General features: G+C 37.4%; 1 protein-coding gene across 1 annotated transcript in view; it reads left to right on the top strand.

Moving 5' to 3' along the window:
• Positions 1-22,405, top strand: part of QSOX1 (quiescin sulfhydryl oxidase 1) — a 65,167-nt gene extending 42,762 nt beyond the window's left edge. Inside the window, exons 8-12 of the mRNA XM_058176166.1 lie at positions 752-881; positions 6,725-6,841; positions 8,483-8,612; positions 11,088-11,273; positions 15,681-22,405. Coding sequence (XP_058032149.1) covers positions 752-881; positions 6,725-6,841; positions 8,483-8,612; positions 11,088-11,273; positions 15,681-16,519 — 1,402 coding nt within the window. The 3' untranslated portion in view covers positions 16,520-22,405. The remainder of the gene's footprint in view (positions 1-751; positions 882-6,724; positions 6,842-8,482; positions 8,613-11,087; positions 11,274-15,680) is intronic.
• Positions 22,406-22,634: the final 229 nt, after the last annotated feature.

Raw genomic sequence — 22,634 nt, forward strand, 5'->3', positions numbered from 1 at the left:
ATCCAGCTCTATAAAAGTATGCACATAAAAACTGAATGATGGAGAGAACTGTTTCTTGAGAAAATAATTTATTATATCATACTACTCCTTCTCAAAGCACATTTGTACATACACATTAAAGTGGTTCTGTCTGGGGAAAGTAGTTAGCTCTTCTTTCTTTTGTTCAAAGTGATTTTCATATTATTGGAAGTCAAGCTGGATTATCTGATGTTACAGAATAAGATACATATTCATAATGGATTTCACTGAGACCAGCTCCAATTAAAGATACTCTGGCAAGAAATCTTTAAAAAGAGCAAATCATTTGGGGAGGAATAAAACAGTGATTGATACAAAACATAAAGGCAAGATACTTGAGCATTAAAAGAAATAGAGGCCTACTTCAAGTTGTGATCGAGTGTGTGGTCAGAAGGGAAGTTAAATCATGGAACTCTATTATGTGCAGGATACTAACATTTGTGGACTTTCGGAATTTAGCAAAGAATATGGGTGTCAGTGCAAATTTATAGAAATTAATCTCAAGAGAGATAATGGAGGGCAGTTAAAGTCTCATTTCTTTTTCCAAAGAAAATTGGTACTAGTTCTATAGGCACAGCTTGAACTAGCTTTATGTATCTCTGACTGCTGCTGACAAACTGATGGGTCAGATGATGCCAAAGGAGGCGTTAGATTACACCCTAGAATTGTCATTTTGTGTTGTGTCACTTATCAATAAATTTTCCCCTTTTTTTGGATAATGTTTGTGCCACAGGAGAAAGATATACATGGCTGATTTAGAGTCTGCAGTGCTTTACACCTTAAGGATAGAGGCTGCAGTATTCCCCAGCCTTGAGGGAGAGCGACTCTCTGCTTTGAAGGACTTTGTGTCTGTTTTGGTCCAGGTGAGTGATGTGAAGCCTTTAGACCTGAGAGACTTTCCCAACAATTCCTCTCTCTTGCTGCCCTCCCCCATTATAGCCAGGTATTATTCAAAGTAGGACCATTTGTTCAGCAGTTGTTTAACATCAGTGTGACGCTGAGCAAATGATAGTTACACCTGGTCCCCGAAATTATGGTCATTGCAGCACCCACCACCCATTGTCATGTGATTAAATTTTGGGCACATTGCAACCTGCCTGCATTTATTACTGCAGGGTTGCTTCAACTCCCTCTATCTGCCTCCCCCTCCCCCTTCTCTGCCATTTTGGCTACATACACGCACTGGTCTTCTCACCTCTGCTGGCCTTGCTACCGCAACTGACCTTTGCCGCCTTCTTCCATTGCTGATAAGGCGCAACCATTCTGTCTCTTCCCAAGACCGCTGCTGTCCACGCCAAGCCTGTTTCTTGAGGCTGTGCTGGCACCTTGTCCAAATTGTCCAAATTGCGTTTGATCTTCTCACAGAGATGGCAGAGCCAGCAAGTACAGGGCAACAAGGCTAGTAGAGATGGAGTGCAAGGCAGCCCAAAAGAAAGAGAAGTGGGGGAAGACAGGTTGATGGGGGTAGTTGAAAAGAAGAAAGTCTCTTACCAAAGTTTGGGGCTGGAGAGACCACGTTGGGAATGGTTTGAATTGGGGTAGGTCTTTGCCTAACAACTAGCCAACCAAATAGTATTTGGTTAATGATGGTAACCAGGATTGCTGGAATTGCCATCACTAAGCAATGCGGTCATGTGACATCGTGGTTGTAATGATGGAAATGGGCAGCAAATTAATTTAATAAATAAATAATAAAATAAAATTCCAGTCCAAATTGCCATTATATCTTGAGGACTACCTCTCTATATATTTGCCTTTTTATAATCTTATCAGTAATTCTGTTTTTTTATGTATATGAAAGTATTTCATTTGGAGAGTAAGTTCAGTCTTAAAAGCCATCCGTAAGCTGTTAATACGCTCCTTTCTGTAGGCAAAAATCATAATTCCCCCATTAATAAAATACTACTTCCGAACAGCACTCTTTCTTTATCTTTTAGAGTGTTATTAATTTTGTGTAGCATCCCTTTGAACTTCATGGTGCTTACTGAAATGTGCTCATAACACTGCTAAGCAGGATCTGTGGACAATTCTGCAAAAGCAATTATAAGATTTTTATTACTAAACGGTTTTTGAATGTTTAGTTTTAAAAAAGTTTTAAGGCCTTTTCAAAATTCAACAGTCTTGTGAAAAAGTTACTTTTGGAAAATTGTGTACGAAAATTGTGTATGGGGGCTGTCACACACTGGCTGCTATGGTGGATGAGGCCAGTCACATAATTTTTTTTTTTTAATTTGAATTTATATCCCGCCCTTCTCCGAAGACCCAGGGCGGCTTACACTGTGTTAAGCAATAGTCTTTATCCATTTGTATATTATATACAAAGTCAACTTATTGCCCCCAACAATCTGGGTCCTCATTTTACCTACCTTATAAAGGATGGAAGGCTGAGTCAACCTTGGGCCTGGTGGGACTTGAACCTGCAGTAATTGCAAGCAGCTGTGTTAATAACAGACAGACTAAGTCTGCTGAGCCACCAGAGGCCCTATTGACAGGAGACCAATGGATATGCTTTCCAAGTCCTTTTTTTTAGCCTTCAAGGATATTCCCTGTCACTTCAGTTGACTTCTGTCTTTTTTCTGGGCAAAAAAGAGAAAGCATGGAGCTACAGCCCTATCATTTTCATTTTCTAAGAATCTCTCCAGAATTGTTGGAGAAGAGCAGGCAGAGCTGGGGAGTGGAGGTAAGCATGTCATAAGTTTAGAATCCTTGAGTTGCCACAAGCATTCTAAGTCCATTGCCTCCTAAATTCCATTGACTTTTATCAGGTGCCAATTTAGTGCTGAACTTTAGTTTACCAGATTCTTGTGTATAGTGAAATATGAATGGTTCTGATTCTTTGCACCTGACAAGGATTTTTGCATTCTTGGAAATAAAGATTATGTTTAAGATTGCGACTTAGCTTTCCAGCATGTTATTTTCCCATGTGTGCTTTTTTTTTTTTTAACAGCATGATTTAAAAATCTGGATCGGCCAAAGTCTCTGTGGGCAACACACTGAGAAACAAGAGCATAAATATTTGTGGTTCTGACTCAATATAAAGATTTGTTTCTCTCTTGAGAATCCATGTTTTTCTTAGTTGCATTCCAGGATTTCATTGAATACCATTCTTTGAACTTTTTCTCACTCATCACCGTTTCAGACTAATTTGGGTTTAACAAAAAAAGAACTAATAGTTTTGAACAATAGAAGATAATTGGTTTGTCCAACTTTAACATGGCCCCAATTAATAGTGTCTGAGCTTAAACAAAGCTAAGTAGGGAGGTCCACCATAAATCCCAAGAGTTTAGATTAGACTGAGAAGTCAAAAATTATCCTGAAAGATGGCAGTGGAAAATAATTTGCGTATTGTTGCCAAGAAAATTACACGGACAGAGTCCTCAGGAGCTAAACTGGATTTAGGGCAGTCAGATTGAATGGTAATATTGTATAAGATTTATTATCTCATTTCAAAGCACTTCTTTTATCTACTTACCCAATTTCTCCTAAATCTACTTCCTGATCTAATTCAGTGAATTTCTTTCCCTTTCCAAACAATGTCAGAGAAAAATTGAGCATGATTAATTCATACATTAAAAAGGAAAGCAATTGTATATGAAAATCATACTTGTTTCTATTCTACCTCCACATAGTCTGAATTTTTCAACCTCAGTTCTTTGTAAGTTGAAATAATGCCGATAGGCCAATCTTTAATGAAAGAACTATTCAAGTTCCAAATTTTCATTTCTGACTACCAGTATTTTATACAGTTTATTTTAAATTTACTGCTATTCTTGTATGTTTGAGCAAGCGTAAAACTGGGAAAAAAGATTCAAGCATTAGCAGAACATCACATTTTTTGTTTTGAATGCTTGTAAATTTTAATGCAGTGTTTCTCAACCCTGAAAAGCTTGAAGATGTGTGGACGTCAACTTCCAGAATTCCCCAGCCAGCATTGGGAATGGCTTGACTGGTTGGGGAATTCTGGGAGTTGAAGTCCAGACATCTTGAAGTTGCCAAGGTTGAAAACACTAATAACTTCTAAGATATATCTTCTTCTTCTCTAATGTGGATATCAAGGGCCTAAAAGCATTTACAAGGCTTGAGTATAGATTCCAAAGATCTTTTTTTTTTGTTGCTAAACTGTAATTCTTACTGTGATAGGAGGGGGATATTATTAGTTTATATGGCTATAAAGTTTATCTGCCTGGACAGGGATGAAGCTATATAAATCTTGTTTGAATATAAGTGTTAATAAGACATGGGCTATGATGTTTCAGATTTCCTATATCACATATTCACATGGGCAAAACCTCTGTGTGGTTGGGAGATTATTAAATTTGCCCTTTAAGATTGCCAAAGAGAGGGTCTTAAAATAAGAAAAGGCCAGTAGTGTTTAGGTGATTTGCAGGGTAATAATTTAGGCTTTATCTAATACTTCTGTATGACTGATGGTTTGGCTGAGCTCACGGTGTTAACTCTGTAGCCTTACTTTACTATTAATCACCCCTTTAGTTCTTATTTCCCATTGGTTTATATACATTAAAAATACCCGCCAAGTCAAATTGTATGTAGTTTCTGGTTTTCATTGTAGCATAAACTTTGGTCAACCAGTGTTCTGAAAGAGCCCATGACTTAGTTTCTTTTTTCCCATAACCAATTTACATTTGAAAAAGCACAATCAGTATTGTATCCGATGTGAAGTGTGTTACTAGATTTAGGCCACAAGGTGGAGAAGTCTGTCTAAGTTCCAGCCACTTAACTCATTATTAGCTACAGAGAAGTTCCCTGAAGATGGGCTCCAGCACTAGTCCAAAAGCTCGGAAGACAAAACCTCTGATCTCCAGTGACCAACCCAGATTGGATCCTGTAACTCATTATTTCCTTGGTCTTTTTCTTGACAGGTTTTTCCTTTTAATTAGATTCCTTGGAATTTGGCTTCTCTCTATCTAAAATAAAAATAAAGCTTCGGAAGGCTGTATTTTTTAATTTTTTTTATTCTAGACAGTCCAGGATCTCAACAGGCTTTCTGCTACCTAGGCATTCTCCTTACTGTACTAAATTAGTAAGTATTAGGCTAATATATGGCCTAATATAGTATTAGGCTATATATTCAAATAAGCTAGTGTATAATCTTCAGATGGGTCGGACACGATGGGTCGGACATGACTTCGCAACTAACAACAACAAATAATCTTCAGATAGAAGAGAAATTTTTGGTTCACTTGAACTCTCTGTGTGCTGATTTTTAAAGAAATAATCAAAGAAAAATCTCCTTTCTTTCATCAACGTCCATTGCTGATTTACTTGAACTGCCACCCTGCCATTTAATACTGCTTACATTTTCTCATTGAGAAACAAAACAGGTGTTTTCCTTTTATACGTCCTCTCAATCAATATTCCTGTTTTCTCTGAACTTGCTCCCCTCCTCCAGTCAACCTGTCATTTGCCTGGCTTTCTTTTAGTGACATGGCTTTTTCTGCTACATTTCTCTCCCCACCACTCCCAAATTGAGGCATATAGCTCTTTGATCCCTCCCCCTCCCTCCCTGGAGTGCTTGTGGTTTTAAAGTGCTGATGCTAATCGGATTTGAGATGACTTATTGTCAAAGTAGCTTTCTGTGATCCTTGGAGACTATTTTGGACTTAGAGTCAAGATCTGGATCCTGGCTGTAAGCCCATAGGGACTGACTTGTTTGCTACTGCAACATCTTGAACACCACTCAAAAAAAGCCCCTCTTAGTATTAGCAAGTAGTGGGCTGGATTTGGGAGGAATTCCATAAAGCCCGTTGGAAAACAGGAGATGAACTACTGAGCTTACAGAACAACTAGCTGTTTTTAGTGTCCCCTTTTTCAAGTGCCGCCAAGATCTGCCACCAATAACTGGATGGACAGTGCAGAAAGATACATCCATGGCTTTTTCAACAGAGTTGGAGCTATATAGGAAACAAGGGTATGGTTTTGGCTCAAGTTACTCCTTCTTGCTGACTTGTGATCTCTTGTGTGATTGGGTGGACTGACGCTCTTGCATTTGGTGTTGACAACATTAAGCTTTTGGTTCTAAAGAATGTCAGGGTCTATGTCAATAACTCTTTGCCACAACAGTTCATGGTTGTAACTGAATATTTTTCACACTGCTTTAAGCCTTATTTATGTGTGGCAGCTAATATACTTCTTATAATTTGAATAAGATGGCATTGATTAGTGGTATCCCAGTGATTCTGTTGTAATAGATTGCTACAAGATTTAGACTTCAATTGTCTCTTGGGGCTTAAACTGGCTTATTTGTCAGTCTTTAGTCTGATGGAGGCTAATGGGTCTTAGATTATTTCCTCTTAGTAAATAATCTAACAGCTTCTATCAGAATCCTGGATGGTCTCTGGAATAATATGTTTTGGACAATAAATATGAGCCCGACTAAACGTCATATTTTATATTTGTTGAATTTGAAACGCCTGGATGAATTCCATTCTTTCTCTCTCTCTTTCACTGGAGAAAAGGGTCACTGATTACTCTGGTACTTGCTTATGTCCCACTTGGGACAGAGGGGTTTACCCCTCTTAAGGTAATGTAATATTGTTTGGTGGTTGTTTTTTTAAGAAAAGGAATTTGGCGGGCCATCCAATGTACTCTGCGTTGTCACACCATGATACTATTCACATATGCTTCAGAGAATGATTCCATCTACATCTTTTAATCTTTTCCTTCCCTTTCTTATTTTTAAATTCAGCATTTTGCTGGGCGGTTGGTAGTCAAGAATTACCTTTACAACCTGGATTTGTGGCTGAGACCAAAGACAATTGTTTTGCAGAGTGAATGGGAGGAAGCTCTAAAGAATAAAAAGGAGGTAGGTTATATATAAAATATATAAAAGTTGAATATATAAAGCCCACTAGATATTGGTAGTATTCTGTTTCCAATGCTACAAGCTCCATGTGTAACTTGCCATTGTTATCATATATTATGGAGCTGTCTCAAGATCTAAATTTATTGCAAAAGTATATTGAGTTTCATTAGGTTATATTATGAATAATGTAAATACTTTCTATGATTCACACACTCTTCTGTTTAAGTTTTTTTAAAAAATATATTGCCTTTAGTGTTATTGAATTTGAAAATTGAAAAAATATTGAAAAAATAAGGAATTTGTGCTTTTAATGAACATGTTATTAATAAATAATGTGCATTTCTTGCATCAATTGGGTCCTTCATACATTTATTGAGAATGGAATAGTATTTATAACACTTTAAGATTATAATGAAGTCAGAGTAATATTTTGTCTATTTGTCTCTACAGTTATCCTTTTTAGCATTCTTTACCTCTGTTTTATTTTGTGTACCATAAAATTACTCTCCGAATTATTGGTCTGCAAATGGCCAGCATGATTTAAGGGGGAAGGTGTTGTAGTGACACTGAGGAGACCCAAGTTCAGATCCACCTTCTGCACAGAAGCCTCTGGGCAATACTGGGCCAGCCGCACACTGTCAGCCCAGTCTACCTCACATGGTTGTTGTTCTGGAGGAAAATAAGAGGGAGTTCTATGACAGCATCTGAATGAAGGGAGAAATATAAACCTAAGAAATATTTTTTTTTAATTTACATTTATATCCCGCCCTTCTCCGAAGCCTGAGGGCGGCTTATAGTGTGTAAGGCAATAGTCTCATTCTATTTGTATATATTTACAAATTAAATGAAAACATGGAAAAAATCCTCACTGCCTTATTCTATCTTCCCACTGAGGCAGATAATGATCACTTTGACTATTATTTTATTATTTTAATGTTTTTCATGCTGCTCACCACCGAGAATTACTTGTATTGGATGGGTGGTGGTGGTACTTGTATTGGAACAAACACATAAACAAACCAATGAATTTACTAATGGGATGGTACAAAAACAGTGGGCAACCCTTGTTCAATCTACGTTCTTGTCAAATTTCTTTCTTTTTTGGTGGTGGTGGGAGAAGGACAAAAAGCCTAACTGTCCATTGTACACAGGCAGTAAGGAAGCTGCCTGTGGAAACAACCTGGGAAGGTAAGGAGATCATGATCCAGTGCCAGGATGCCATAGGGGAAAAAGGGAAAATCCCAGGGGAAGTAGGGAAAACATTAGGAGAATTGAATGAAACAAAACAACCAGAAAAACAATTGATTTGAACCCTGAACAATCCACTCTGTACATTTCCATTGAATGGTTGCAAGTCATCCATGATTTGGCAGAAATTTAACTCAGAACAGATTGGTTGTTCCAAGTTGCAAATAAACCTAAATCATGATGAGATGAATGGGGTGAGAACTTCACATCCTCTCTTTCTTAAGCAGCTCCCAGCTGTTCTTTTTTGTTCCATTTACCTGCTCCTCACCCCCATCCTTGATTTTGTTTCTCTTTTGCTTGGAACTAACATGCTGTGGGCCATGCAGTGAATGAAATGGGGTATCTTGTTCTGTGCACAGCCTTTTTTCCTTCAATCTCCCACCTATCTTTCAGTCTCCAAATGCCACGTTACCTGAGAGACCTCAATGGGTAGGATGTCAAGGAAGCAAACCTCACTTCCGGGGTTTTCCATGTGGACTCTGGACTCTCTTCCATCACCTGACAGTTCAAGCAGCAGATCATGGTATGTAGCTGCATTAAAGCTTTATATCCCATTCATCACACTGAACTTTAGAATGGAAGGCCTGGATCCACAATCATAGTCCTTGGATGCATTATTCTTTACCATTTTGATGAGGTTTTTTTTAACCATAAAATACTGTCAGAAATATATCTGCAGTGTCCATTAAATTCATCACCATTTCACTCTCATCTGTTGCAGATAGAGGATTTTATACATATTGTATATTCTTTTATCAGATTTATATCCTAGATTTTCCCTCCAAGATCTCAATCCAGTGCGCATTGAACTCCCTTCTCTTATTTTCGTCCCACAAGAACAACTCTATAGGTTAAGCTTATGTCTAGTGAAAGGGGTCCAAAGCAGGGGTAAAATGCTCCCTGATCGGACCAGATTGCACAATCTGGTAGCGATGGCGGCTGCTGGTTCGGAGGACTGGTAGCAAAAATCCCTGGCCCCACCCACCCTGCCTCTGCTGAGCAGCACCATCGGCAAAGGTTTTTTTTTTTTTACTTTTAAAAGCCGGTTTTGCTTCAGCCGAAACATGCCTTTAAAAGTAAAAAAAAAAAGCCTTTGAGGATCCCGTCCCTCAGCTGAGATCGGCAGAGACTTTAAACTTTAAAAAAAAAATTAAAGTCTCCTCTGGCGATCTCACCTGTGTTCCTCATCAGCAGAACCTTACTTGTACTCTTACTTGTAGAAAACATGTTTTCTACAAGTAAGAATAGAGATTCTAAGGCACTTACCTGATTACTGATGAACGCATGGCTCTTTTTCCGGCCCGAAAGCAGTTTCAGTTTCAGCCAGACAGAATCAATCGCTTAACTAATCTATTTCTTCGGTGATCAACTGGCTGGCTTTGCTGGCTGAGGAACTCTGGGATTTGAAGTCCACAATAAAATAAAATAAAATAAAATAAAATAAAATAAAATAAAATAATAAAATAAAATAAAATAAAATAAAATAAAATAATAAAATAAAATAAAATAAAATAAAATAAAATAAAATAAAATAAAATAAAATAAAATAAAATAAATAAAATAAAATATTTGTGCAGCTTTCTGAGATTTGGTGTGTTTCTGCAGTGTTTCACTCTAACTACACAAACACACAAAATCTCAGAAAGCTGCATGTGGCATTTTGTGTGTGTGTGTGTGTGTCAGTTGTGTGTGTGTAAAGTGTGAAAGTTGATTTTTGAGCTTTTTGTGGCTGTGTGAAGTGTGAAGTGCAGCTGCTTTTACATTGTGTGTGAGTCAGTTGTGTTGTGTTATGTGTATGTAAAATGTGAAAGTTGTTTTTTGGTACCTCTATTGTTTTTTATACTTTGTTAATTATTTTTATTATTTATTGTTATTGGCCACGCCCACCCAGTCATCTGATCACCAAGCCATGCCCACCAATTAAGCCACACCCACAGAACCGGTAGGGAAAATTTTTAGATTTCACCCCTGGTCCAAAGGTAACCCAATGAACTCCCTGGGTGGAGATGGACTAGAACCCTGATTTCTCCAGTCCTTGTCCAAAACCTTAGTGAGTACATCATGCTGGTCCTCACATTTGAACATACTTAGAAAACATTTTGGGAGTTGGTTCATCATTGGCAATGTTCTGTCTTTGCCATTCATCTCTCTGATTAAAAAAAATTAAAAAAATAACAGAAATGAACACAATTGCTCTCATACCATTTTTAATATTGTTTGTGATGATTAAATATCTATCTCCCCTTTTTTTGGAGAAGTTATCACAAAGCATGGGAGTTCTTCTTTAATTTTATTTTTTACAACCATTGCTCTATGAGATCCCCTATGTTTGTGTGTGTGTGTATGCGTATATGTATGTGTGTATACCATTATTACCATCGCTTGCCAGATACCAGGCTGGTCAGATAGCATCATTGAGCTTGGGATCAAGAGGGAACTAGAACCAGCCTCTCTGGTCCAAGTCTGGCATTGCACCTGCTATACTACTGCTATACTACACTAGTTCTACACTATTTTGTCACACCTCATCCAAATAATTGCATACAATTTTATGGCTTTAAAAGAGATAAGGAAGCATTTAAGTCAGAAAAGAAATTACTTAGAAAAGAAATGGTAGTAACGATATATGAACATGGTGGATATTTCTCCATTTATATTCAGGTAATGGTCATTTGTTCTGAAAGTAAAAAAATTCATTCAAAGTAACAAAAGAGAAATAAGTCGATTTTTGGTTAGCAAGTGATAATAACTTATTTTTAATAAATAAATTATAGTTGTACCTCTTTTCCTTGTACAAGATTCTCATTTTGATACCTTTCTTGATAAGATTGGCTCTTTTTAAAAATATCAGGGGCAAATGCATTCTTCCTCTTTCATCTGTTGCTCCGCTTTGGAGAAGAAACATGATTTGCGTTCACTTTAGGAAGATGGTAGTTGTCGGGGGTTACTTTTTCATTCCTTTTTACTTTGGTGTTAACAATTGTGGTTTAATTTTCAGCTTCCTCAGGTATACCTGAAGTTCTTCCTACAATGAGAGGATATGTCCGCAATTTCTTCGGCTGCAGGATGTGTGCAGAGCATTTTGAAGGGATGGCAGCTGAGTCTATGCATGAAGTGAAGAACAGGGACGAGGCTGTTCTGTGGCTTTGGTCAAGGCATAACAGGGTCAATGCTCGCTTGGCAGGTGAGGATTCTGCTCCTGGCAGTCTACTTTTTAACCAGCATATATTCTGTTTCCCTAGCGATATATAGCCTTCCAAAAGCTTACTTAGTTGTTGGGTTTGCCTCAGAAGAACAGTCCTTGGAGGTAAACTGTGCAGAAAGAGAACAAGCTCACCCAGTGAGCTTCCATGATTGAGGGTGGACTTTAATCTTCTCCATTGACTTTGGATATCAGAAGTTGACTGGCAATCCCATGGCTATGAGATGCTACAACCTTCATAAGTGTGTGTTGTACCTTGATACAATGTTGTACCTTGATGAACGTATCTTTTCTTTTATGTACACTGAGAGCATATGCACTAAGACAAATTCCTTGTGTGTTCAATTACACTTGGCCAATAAAATTCTATTCTATTCTATTCTATTCTATTCTATTCTATTCTATTCTATTCTATTCTATTCTATTCTATTCTATTCTATTCTATTCTAAGTGCCCAAATTGCAATCATGTGATTGCGGGGACTCTGCAAGTAGTTGCAACTTCAAGGACCAGTTATAAGTCTCTATTTCCAAAACCCATCATATGGTCAAGTGTCTGCTGAATAAGTGGTTGGTAAGCAAAGACTACTGTACGTTCTGACTGAGTTCCATCTCATAGAACATAGAATAACTGAGCTGGAAGGGATGTTGAAGATCTTCCATTCCAACCCCCTGCTCAAGCAGGAGACCCTATACCAATTCAGACAAGTGACTGTCCAGTCTCTTTTTGAAAGCCTGCAGTGATGGAGCATCACAACTTCTGGAGGCAAGCCGTTAAATTGGTTGATTACTCTTGCCATTAGGAAATGACAAATATGAAAACTTTCATTTTAAGTATTATTCTGTAGCTCTCCTTGAAGACAATTGGTGTTGAATATGTGTTGGGGAAATTGAATATAGGTAATCTTGACTTAGGACCACAACTGAGCCCCAAATTTCCACTGCTAAGCAAGACAGTTAAGTGTGTTTTGCCCCATTTTACGATCTTTCTTGCCACAGTTGTTAAGTGAATCACTGCAGTTGTTAAATTAGTAACATGGCTGTTAAGTAAATCTGGCTTCTCCATCGATTTTGTCAGAAGGTTGCCCAAGGTGATCATATGATCCCAGGACATTGCAACCGCCATAAATACATGCCGCTTGCCAAGCATTCAAATTTTGATCATGTGACCATACGGATGCTTCAACCGTTATAAGTGAAAAATGGTCACAAGTCACTTTTTTCAGTGTCCTTCTAACTTTGAATGGTCCCTAAATGAATTGTTGTAAGTCGAGGAGTATCTGTAATAGCTCGTTTCTAGAACTGGTTGGCTTGGCTACCTTTTCATTCTGCACGTTAGTGCAGTTACCTTCCAGGATGCACTGGCCTTTTTAATAGCCATCTCACCTCTACTGGATGTATTGTTGTAATGCTGGGATCTGAATAAAAAAATAGGCAGTGACCAATTGATTCTGTATTATGATGGCGCAAACTAAAAGTGATCAGAGTTCTTGATATGAGAAGCTTCCTCATCTTTTTTGTCAGTTTGCAGTCAAGTCCTGATTAAGGGAGAGATTGTTTCTGGATGTAAATAGTTCCAATTAGAAATGGAAGCATTTTTGAAACACATAGACAGAGAGAATTTTTATTTGACCGAGTTCTGAGATGCTACATCTGTTTCACTGACTCTAAAACAAAATAAATAATTTTTCTTTCTCGGAACACTTTGCTTAGAACTCGATTAGGCCCGACAGGCTATATATTTCAAGCTTGCAGAGTCCTCTAGCTCCCTGGTTCAGCAGCCCTGAGGAGGACACTGTAACTTGAAAAGAAACCTAAAAGGCACCTCACCACCCACCATGCTGTGGTGTATGGTGTATTCTTCACCATGTGAAGAATACTTGGATCGGAAGAGGGCAGAGAGGGTCAGACAGAAAACACCGATTCTTGTTGTCAGAAAGGAGTCGGCAGCTGGTGATTTTGAACCAGAGACTTAGCTACTAAATCTTCATCTTTTCTACTGGGGGCTTCTAAAGGCTGACACGTGCCTTGAGAGGACCTTCCTCCAGGACTGCTGCCTAAATGCTGTGCTTCTCACAGACAGATGCAGTCCCTTGTTCTACAGTCCTGTTTTCCCTGACAGGGGGAGGAGTAGGTGACTCCCCTTGACAGATGATTGTGAGAGGAGAAAGTAGAGGGACTCATTGACCAAGCCAGGGAATCAAAGGAGTTATTTACTCTTTGTTCCTCTTGGGTTTTCCCACCCTCTCTGTCTATCCCTAGGGACATAATCTCTGATCTTCTGAGGCATATTTTCTTATTCTCTTTACGCAGACACCCACCCATACATTTATTCCTTCAAGCCCAGGGTAAATAGCAGCCACTAAACAGGCTAAATCCTCTTCAGAATTTCACCGGAGCTTTTAATAAATGCCTGTTAAAGTCAGTCTCTTAAATGCTTTGGACTGTCAACAGTCCAAGGGAATGTTGATGGCCTATCTACTAACAATAGGGAAATCGCACAATAAATGTAGACAGCAGATTCTTTATTGCAAGCATTTACTAAAATTGTGATATTATGATTTCAAATATCCACAAGATGTTTCCATCATATGAATCTTTCTTTGTTGTTCTCAGCAGATTCTCCATACAGAATGCTTATCTGCATTTATCTTATCTGATTGTGCTGTACCTTCTTCGCCTTCTTATAGTCTTATCGAATTGCTCTGGACTTAAAAACTATTTCAGCCCTTTTTGCCTAAATAGTAGTTCTTGTATATGTCTGTAAAGGTCATGTTCCTTTTCCTCTATAGTTAGAGATGGAAGGTTGACCTGATATAATTGGGTGTATTTCAAATATCGGATACTTAGAGAGAAATGATAAAAACTGGGTATCCTTGGCATGCCCTATTTTGAAAAATTTGGGGGAGGTAAAAAAATTTTTACCTCTAAAATTTATTTACCTTTGCTTATTCAAAACATTTATATGGCCATCCAACTCAAACAAAGCAACTTTGAATGGCATATAAAATCATTAAACAAAAATACAAAAGGAAAACAGTATGTGTCACTAAAATAAAATAATCCAGTTTAATGGTTTGCTGTACTCTATCAAATATGACCTCTGCTTATCTTGACTCAAGTGCTGAGGTTTTAACTGCTTAAAATACTTACTGTAGTGGTTCACTTTTACCAAAGGCAAGTCAGGTGTTAGGTAATTTACATGGTGCTTTTAAAAAAACAAACCAAAAACCTGGCACCAAGGCAAGCAGATTCATTTGTAAGACAGAAGCATGCAATTTTATTTTTGTAAGTGAAAAAATAGTATTATTTCCAAGTGGTGGCAATGATGATGATCTGCTGTAGCCATTCCCGCCACCCCACCCCTTAGGTGTAGCCTATAATTTAAATTTTGGAAGTTGCTTGCTTGCTTTTGTTGTGGGACCAGAATTATCTATATATGTGTAGGCATGCTACAGACACAGTATCCCAGTTTGCATTTCTAATTCAGCAATGAAGCCCATAAAGCCGTACAGGATAGGACATCACCTCCAGTCAACTCATTGAATTGAAGCAAAGAAAATATTGGAAGATTTTGTAATAACAAGTGAATAAATATTGTTATTTTTGTCAGGTTTTTTTTTTCATCCAAGATTTTACATCCTCATCTGGAGATGGATTATTGAAGCAATTTTGTGGTAGTAATTTTTTCTTGGCTAAGAACCAGGGAGTTCAAAAGTTTGCATTGCTTTCAAACTAATGAAGCAAATATTATTATTTTTATTTTCTCTTCAAATCTGTTTCATTGTCAACCATTTTCAACATGCTTTTATGGAAAAGCAGTGTTAATATTTTGATGCATACTTCTCTTAATATTTTATGTCACAGTTACTGAAAACACAGTAAAAATTGTTGAAAGCATTAGCTAAGTATTTCATAACTATTTCCATAAATATTTAGAGACATTTTCTTTGGGTTATCTTTCAGTTTTTGAAAATGAATAAGCATTGATCAGTTTTTAAAGCAAATCAGTATACAGTAGTAGCTTTATTGGTGTGTTTATAATTAAGTGCAGTACAGATAAATAAAATTGTACCCCATATACACCAACATCATTGTAGGAAATTAGCTAGTGCAATATAATAATCAATATAAATGTTACCTAATATTAGCAAACCTTTTGTATAATCTACAGTGAATAATGAGTTAAGTTTTCTGGCTTCATAAATATCCATCATAAAGAAACATTTTAATGGCTTTTTAACAATAAGGTATCAGAGGCAGTAATTAATTAGGCATAAGTCAAACCACTCACTGCTTATAGACTAAGTAGCTTGTGAATGTTAATGTGTGTGAGAATATTATTTGAATAGCATGATAGTAAGTTTTTTTAAATCATTTTTTTGTTCAGGTACAGAAACTGATGATCCCAAATTTCCCAAGATTCAGTGGCCTCCCAAAAGCTTCTGCCCTTCATGCCATTACACCTCAACTGACAGTTCTCTGCAAGATGGGAAAAAGTCTATGTGGGATGAGAATCGAGTCTTGATGTTTCTCAAATGGCATTTTTCTGAAAAAAATATTTACATGGGTTTTCCCCTGCAGCATCAAACAAGAAGTGGTCGAAATGTTGCTCAGCAAAATTATGAAGCTGACTGGAAGCTAGAAGGGGGAGGAAGAGGAGAAGAAAGTGACCAAGATAATCAAAAGGAACCAGACGAAGACAAGAAGACAGAGCAGCTAGAGACTAGGAAAGAAGAAAAGAAGAAATTTGATTTGGGAAAACCTGGTTCTCCAGAGTTGCATAAACCAAGCATTGTCAAGATGAGCACAAAGGCAAAAGAAATGGTGGAGGATATTGTTGATCTTGATACATTTAGTGAGCAGCGTTTTAAGAGCAAAGCCTTGAAGCTGGCAAGACAGATTAGCATCAGGGAGAGGCGGACTAAGAGGGACACTCGGCTGTTCCTGATGGCGAATGAGGGCCGCCGCTCACTTGATTATATTAGAGAGTCCCTGAGGCATAAGAACTTGGGAGCCAGACAGTTCTCTGGCATCCAAGTGGAAAAGGAGAATACTTCGAGGAGAAACCAGTGGATCTATATCCTGGGAATGGGTTTCTCCCGATTGGATGTCAGCTTGTGTGTTCTCTTGTATTTGCTTTCTTCTGTCTGCCTGTTGGGCATGTACACCTTCTTCCGCATGCGCATGAATTACCGCAAGGCCCGGTTAGGCTACTCATTGACATGAAATTGAAGGAGAGGTACAGCAGCCATTAGGTAATGGAAGGGGTATGTGCATATCAGCTTGATGTGGTGATCTTTCACTAAACTAACAATTCCTATACTGAATATACACAGATGCAAAAATACACAGACGATATATTGGTTGTTAAGGGTGCAAATTAGTAGAGTATACTATTGGATCTCCTAAAATGCATGGAAATTGCTACTTCTACATATGAAAGAGTACCTAATGAGCAGGCAGGTCTGTTTTGTCACAGTTGCTAGATCATTTGTATATATTTGTGATTCTGTACCAGAATAAAATAGCTGAGTGTAGTGCCAAAAGGGGCATGGGGTCATATTTCAGAGCACATGGTGACAGGCTGATTGTCTGAAGAATCAGGGGCTCTTTATTGTTTTTGGTCTGTGGTGGCAGGAAAGGATTAATAAGCAGAAAGGATTCAGATCTCATTAGATAAATGTAATACAATCGTCTTTTCAACAGTCAGAATGTAATGCAAATATTGTTGCTGTTTTAAGAGGAAAAAAAGCATGATAAGTTTAGGACCAGCAACAAACTGGTACTTCTGAAATCTTTGTGCCTTGTGTCTTGAGGTATGTCCAAACTCTGTAACATTGTGAAGAAACCTAATATACAAGCAGTCTAAAATATTGTGCTGGAAGATCTCTTGACCATTTTTAATCTCTTTTCCAAAGCTTCTGTGCCACTATAAAACTACCCATAGTAAAACCAGCTATATGGTGTTGTTTGCTGATAGCAGTAATCAAGTAAACAAAAAAGAATTAGATTCTCCCTTCCATACCCATCTAAAATATAAATTGATGGAGTTCGTTCACCCTTCTGCATGACTTCTTAGGGACCTGCTTAGAATATACTTAGTGCCTTTGCCTGTATTTCCCATGCAGCCCAGCTTCTTCCCTTGATCAGATGATGGAAGACAAAACAACCCTTGAGGGTTTTGAACTTGAACTCCTAGTGTAAAGAACTGAAAGCAGCTGGCAACAAGTTCAGGTCAAGACTGTGCAGTCGAATAGATAGATCAGTGTAGCAGTTTTTACTAGCTGCTGTTTCTTTCACTCCTTTCGCTGTGCCCTTTGTCTTTCTCTCCATATCCTGGTAGCTTCAGCTTTGATGTCATTCCCCTTTTCTATCCTACTCTACAAACCACGGGTGTCAAACTCACCGCTTCATGTTGCTGTCACGTGACATATTGCAACGTTTCTTCCTTCATGGAGTTGGGGTGGGCTTGGCCTGCACTTGACACATCCGGCCCACGGGCTGCCAGTAGAAGAGAAGAAATGAAGGCAAATATGCATTTTTAGGAGTGCAGTTACCACTCCCTGAGCCATGAGTTGATGATTTTTGAAATTATTAGAATTATCCCTGTTGGGGTACCTGCATTCAACTGGAAAGAGTTCGGGAGGAGAGGGAATCATTTAGGACCTCTAAGGATTCTTTTGGCCATTAAGTTTGATTGCTGAGGATTACTTTCCAATTGTTTCTGAGCTGCCTCAGTATGGAAAGAAATAGCCTAGTCTTGTTTAAAAAGAAAGAAGTTATTGGTAAATCAGATAAAATGTTAATCTAGCAAGATTTCTTTACTGGGGAAGAATGATAAGACCTTAGAAGGTAGAAAAACAAATGATACATCTAGATGTCTAATAAGACATTGCAAACTCCTGTTCATTGCAGTCACACCTGGTGCCATTATCTTAGGACGAGGATAAGCAACTATGGCAACTTTACAAGCTGTGAACTTCAACTCCCAGAATTCCTGAGCCAGCATGGCTGGCTCAGAAATTCTGGGAATTGAAATCCACAGATTGTAAAGTTGCCATAATTGCCCACCCCTATACTTGGAGGAAAGTGACTCCACCTGGCATTTAGAAAAACGGAAAAATATGTAGCACAGGAAGGTATTATTGAAGGTGCATTCCTCAGAAATTGACTTTTCCCCCCTAGAGTGCTACTCTATCTTGCTGTGTCTCCTGTTGTCTTTGTAGGTGGATATTCATCTTTATGCAAGTGCCTTCTGAAACTTTATCCAGTCCAAGAGAGCTAATTTGAGTAGGACTTCAATAGTCTGTGATTCAAATCTCACATACAAATCTTACCTAATTGTAAGATATCTCTCCTCAAATTTAATCTTCTATCATAGATGATACATAGAGATACAGACAGACAGACAGACAGATAGATCTATTGATTATACCTGAATCAATGGATGATAGATGACAACAAAATTGATGCAGACTACTTGTATGAGTATTTAAAATCTACAAGAAATATGTACTGATATTACTCTTGGAATATCTGTTTTTTCCTGGTAACCCTAATAGAAATTAAGGAGGAATAAATCTTCAAATACATCTTCCATTTTGGCTATTGAGAAATACTAATAGTTTTATTCAGCTTTATTTTCAACCCTGCTCTGGTATTTTGAAATAAATGGTAGTCTAAAAAGTAGTCTTTTGACAAAACATCTGAAGGGATGTTTTGTCGCTAGCATCCCTCAATTTCTCACATTTTTCTAGCTCATCAGGGATTGGATTTCTCATTTGACTAAGAACAGAGAATGCCATGGTCTAAATTATAGGACCATATTTAGCTTGGTTTGGGAGCTGGAACAATTTAATCCAATCTTAGCTAGGCTCTATAATGCTGATATCAGGTAGCTGAAATTACCGATATTTCTCTTTCTTTTTCAAATAATCTTATTAAGTATTACAAGTAGGAAGAAAACTTAACAACTCTAAGTTTTAACCCCTTTAAATATAGTCCCAGAGCTTGTTTTCTGTACATCTTTTTTTAACCTGAGAATATTTAAAACTTTAAATGATTTCTTTTGTACATCCAGCAAGTAAAGTTTGTCCTTTTTAAAATCATTTCTCACAATGTCCTTCAAGACTTTAACAGATCTCTTTTGTAAATCCAGTAAGAAAAAGTTATTTTTCTGGTTTAAATGTGTATCCTTTGGCGGTGAAATATCTAGTTTCATTTGCATATTCAGTATATTGTTATATATTTTTCTGCTTGAAACAGTTAAATCCACATCCTAATTAATTTCATACTTATCCGTTGTAGCTTATTCTTCTTGTCTAACTTCTTGGTCCCATGTTCCCTCATATCAAAAACTTTGAACACCAATATTCAAAAACAAGCATTAAAGCTTGTTGCTCCATTATTTATTTCTTTGTTAACAAAATGAATGTATTATCCTCTAGCTTCCTCTGATGTCAAACCTTCAAGGTCCCATTATCATGTTTCTTCTTTAAAAAGCCCAAACAATTCTGACAAGAATAATTCTAATTAATTCAGAATTGTAATTCCAAGTCTATCTGGAGTTTTAATCCTTGTTACCATTCCAAAATATATTGTATACATGTTTTTGCCATTTAATCAAAAAAATCAATATTTTTCCAGAGCCTTTAAAATCACATTTAAAGCATCTTTCTCCAAGGAGAAGGCAACTCACTCAATGAAAATGGCAAATATTTTCAGGACAATGAAAGAAATAATCCAAAAAGTGGTTTAGAAATGAGGCTCAGGCAGGCTTTATGTCTTTAAAAGGTTGTGTTACAAGTATGAGCTTGAGTATCCCTCAACTCTGAAGCCACTCAACTCATAAACTGACCACACATTACCTGTGATCTACTCAGAAGGAGCAGCTGTCTGGAGTCACATGGATTATCTCAACAATCTCTCCTTCCTCCAGAGAGATTTTGCTGGTCTGGATCCATCATTCAGCCACAAATTTCTTTGTACACCTGTTTCTGCTGCCAACAGAATGTTTCTCAACCTCAGGAACTTGCTGTCTGGACTTCAACTCCCAGAATTCACTAACCAGCTTGTTGAGATTGAGAAACATTGGCCTAGACTAAATTTAATTAGACTGTAGTATTTCAAATGATATGAACTCTCTGATATTTAATGCTGAAGAATACTTGTTTCCCTTGGCACAATGGTTTTCTAACAAATTATGTGTCATATGACTATGTGTCTGAAGTAATAGTATGGTTAAAATAGAGAAATGAAGGGTCGTTGAAATTACTACTCCCAATTAAAATGTTATGATCTGTGGATCAAAGACTTAACTATGAATCATATTTGCACTAAATGAGAAACTCTGTAGACTTTTTCAGGTATCATATAGTTTAGAACTCTCTGGTTTCCATGTTATAGAAAAAAATCAGTTTTGAAATACAGCTTTTTAATATAATAAGGTATTTCTCTTACGGTTGTTTACAGGTGACAATAAACACCAGAATTATATTTTCTTTGTTTAATGGTTGCATGGGTGTTCAAGGTAAGATGCACTCTAGATTTTCGTTCAAATGATGTAAATGTCTTTCCGTGCATAGGCTTTGTGGTAAAAATAATGCTACCATTGCCTTGTTTCTTGTCTGTTAACATAATTGTAGCCTCAACTATTAATTTATTCAAGGGATAGTAGGTTTGAAAAACTATTCTAAAAAACCTGTTAGTTCTTCTTGGCTATCATCTGTTTAAGAGGTTATAATTCAGTGAGCTTTTTAGTCAGATTTTAATAGGTGGAGTAGGAATAAATTCTACTCTCATGGAACATAGGAACATACTATTCTCAAAAACTGCATTGCCTCAAAAATTAATTTCACAGTTCTTCAACTCCTAGTATAGTTGGTACAAATTGTACTTGTATTAAGAGTATGTGTGCTTGGACAAGAATAGGGAGTTCAAATGACCAAATGCAAAGGATTAAAAGAAACAATAGAAGTAATAATAACTCCTTTTTTCCTTCTTTTCCCTTATGAGCAAAACTGAGAACAGTTCCCTTTCATACACACAGTATATGGTGATGAAGGCTATTAGAAGCCAGAATGTATTCTAGTGATCAGATCTATCCAGTAAACTGCAACTTGACTATCTTAGTGACATAGTGACATAGATAATGATGTCTCCTTCATTCCTTATAATGTAAAATGCAGATGAAGGTCAAGACTAAAAACCAAAATCACAGAGTAGGCCTGTGAGATTAAACAGTATGTCATTCTTGATCACATAGACCTCCAACTCTTAACTAAATAAAAAGGAACATACTGTTGAATGAGGTTTACTAGTCAAATTCTGCTTCATAACTAGTGTGGTTGAGGCTGGGATGAAGTATGGGGAATCACCAAGCCATATATTTCTGCCACAGATTGACTGCCCAATAAATGAGTAAGTGTTATAAGTATAGTATACACTTAACTTGCTAATTACATGATCTCACAAATATGCCTTTTGTTTCCCAGAATTTCTATGGCAGTCTACCTCAAAGGTCATTGCAGAAATAAATTGTCCTTAACCATCTTGCCATATGATATAACAATAAATTTGTCTGTTAATCTTTTTCTCCTGTACCATAATGCTGATTGCCTTGTAATGGAACACTGAAGAAGCCACTTTAAACAGGAAAGAAGATTTTTTTGATTAGCTTTTAGTTCTTTAGAGCCATCTGTGGCTGGTTTATGGATCTAGGAAAACTTGGCATGGCCAACTCACCACAGTCAACTCACTGTGGCCAACTCGTTGCAGGACAACTCTCCACGGGACAAGAGTTATACTAATATCGAAGAAATGGTGGAATAAAATCAGTAAAGAGGATGCAAAAGGAGGGACAGAATGAAATGTGAATCATAAAAATTTAAAAAAAAATTAAAATTATTTTAAATACTTAAAATTGAATTGTCCCATAGTGAGTTGTTCCAAAGTGAGTTGGCTGTGCTAAGTTGTCCCTTTCCACTGGTTTACTGCCTTTTCTTTGTATTCCACCATGCTGCATGGAAATGAACCAAGAAGCCTCTGTTTACCCAAATTATTTGACCTAGTGGAATAAATTTATTTTTGCTAATAAATAAGTTTGTGTATGTAGCCTGTGTATTTGCTTTTATGTTTCTAAGATTATGATACATTGCACTGACTAGTGCAGGGATCGGAAACCTTAAAAACTCAAAGAGCCACAAAGGTCCTAACCAGAAGCCCCCCCATTCAATTCTGGAGCCGACTGGAAGTCCAGCTCCCCCATCATAGAGACTCCTCCTAGTGCGGTGTTCCTTTTCCTCTACCTGTCCTAACCGAAAGCCCCTATCAATTGTGGAGC

This window comes from Ahaetulla prasina, chromosome 3, assembly GCF_028640845.1.
Source record: "Ahaetulla prasina isolate Xishuangbanna chromosome 3, ASM2864084v1, whole genome shotgun sequence".
Taxonomy (NCBI): domain Eukaryota; kingdom Metazoa; phylum Chordata; class Lepidosauria; order Squamata; family Colubridae; genus Ahaetulla; species Ahaetulla prasina.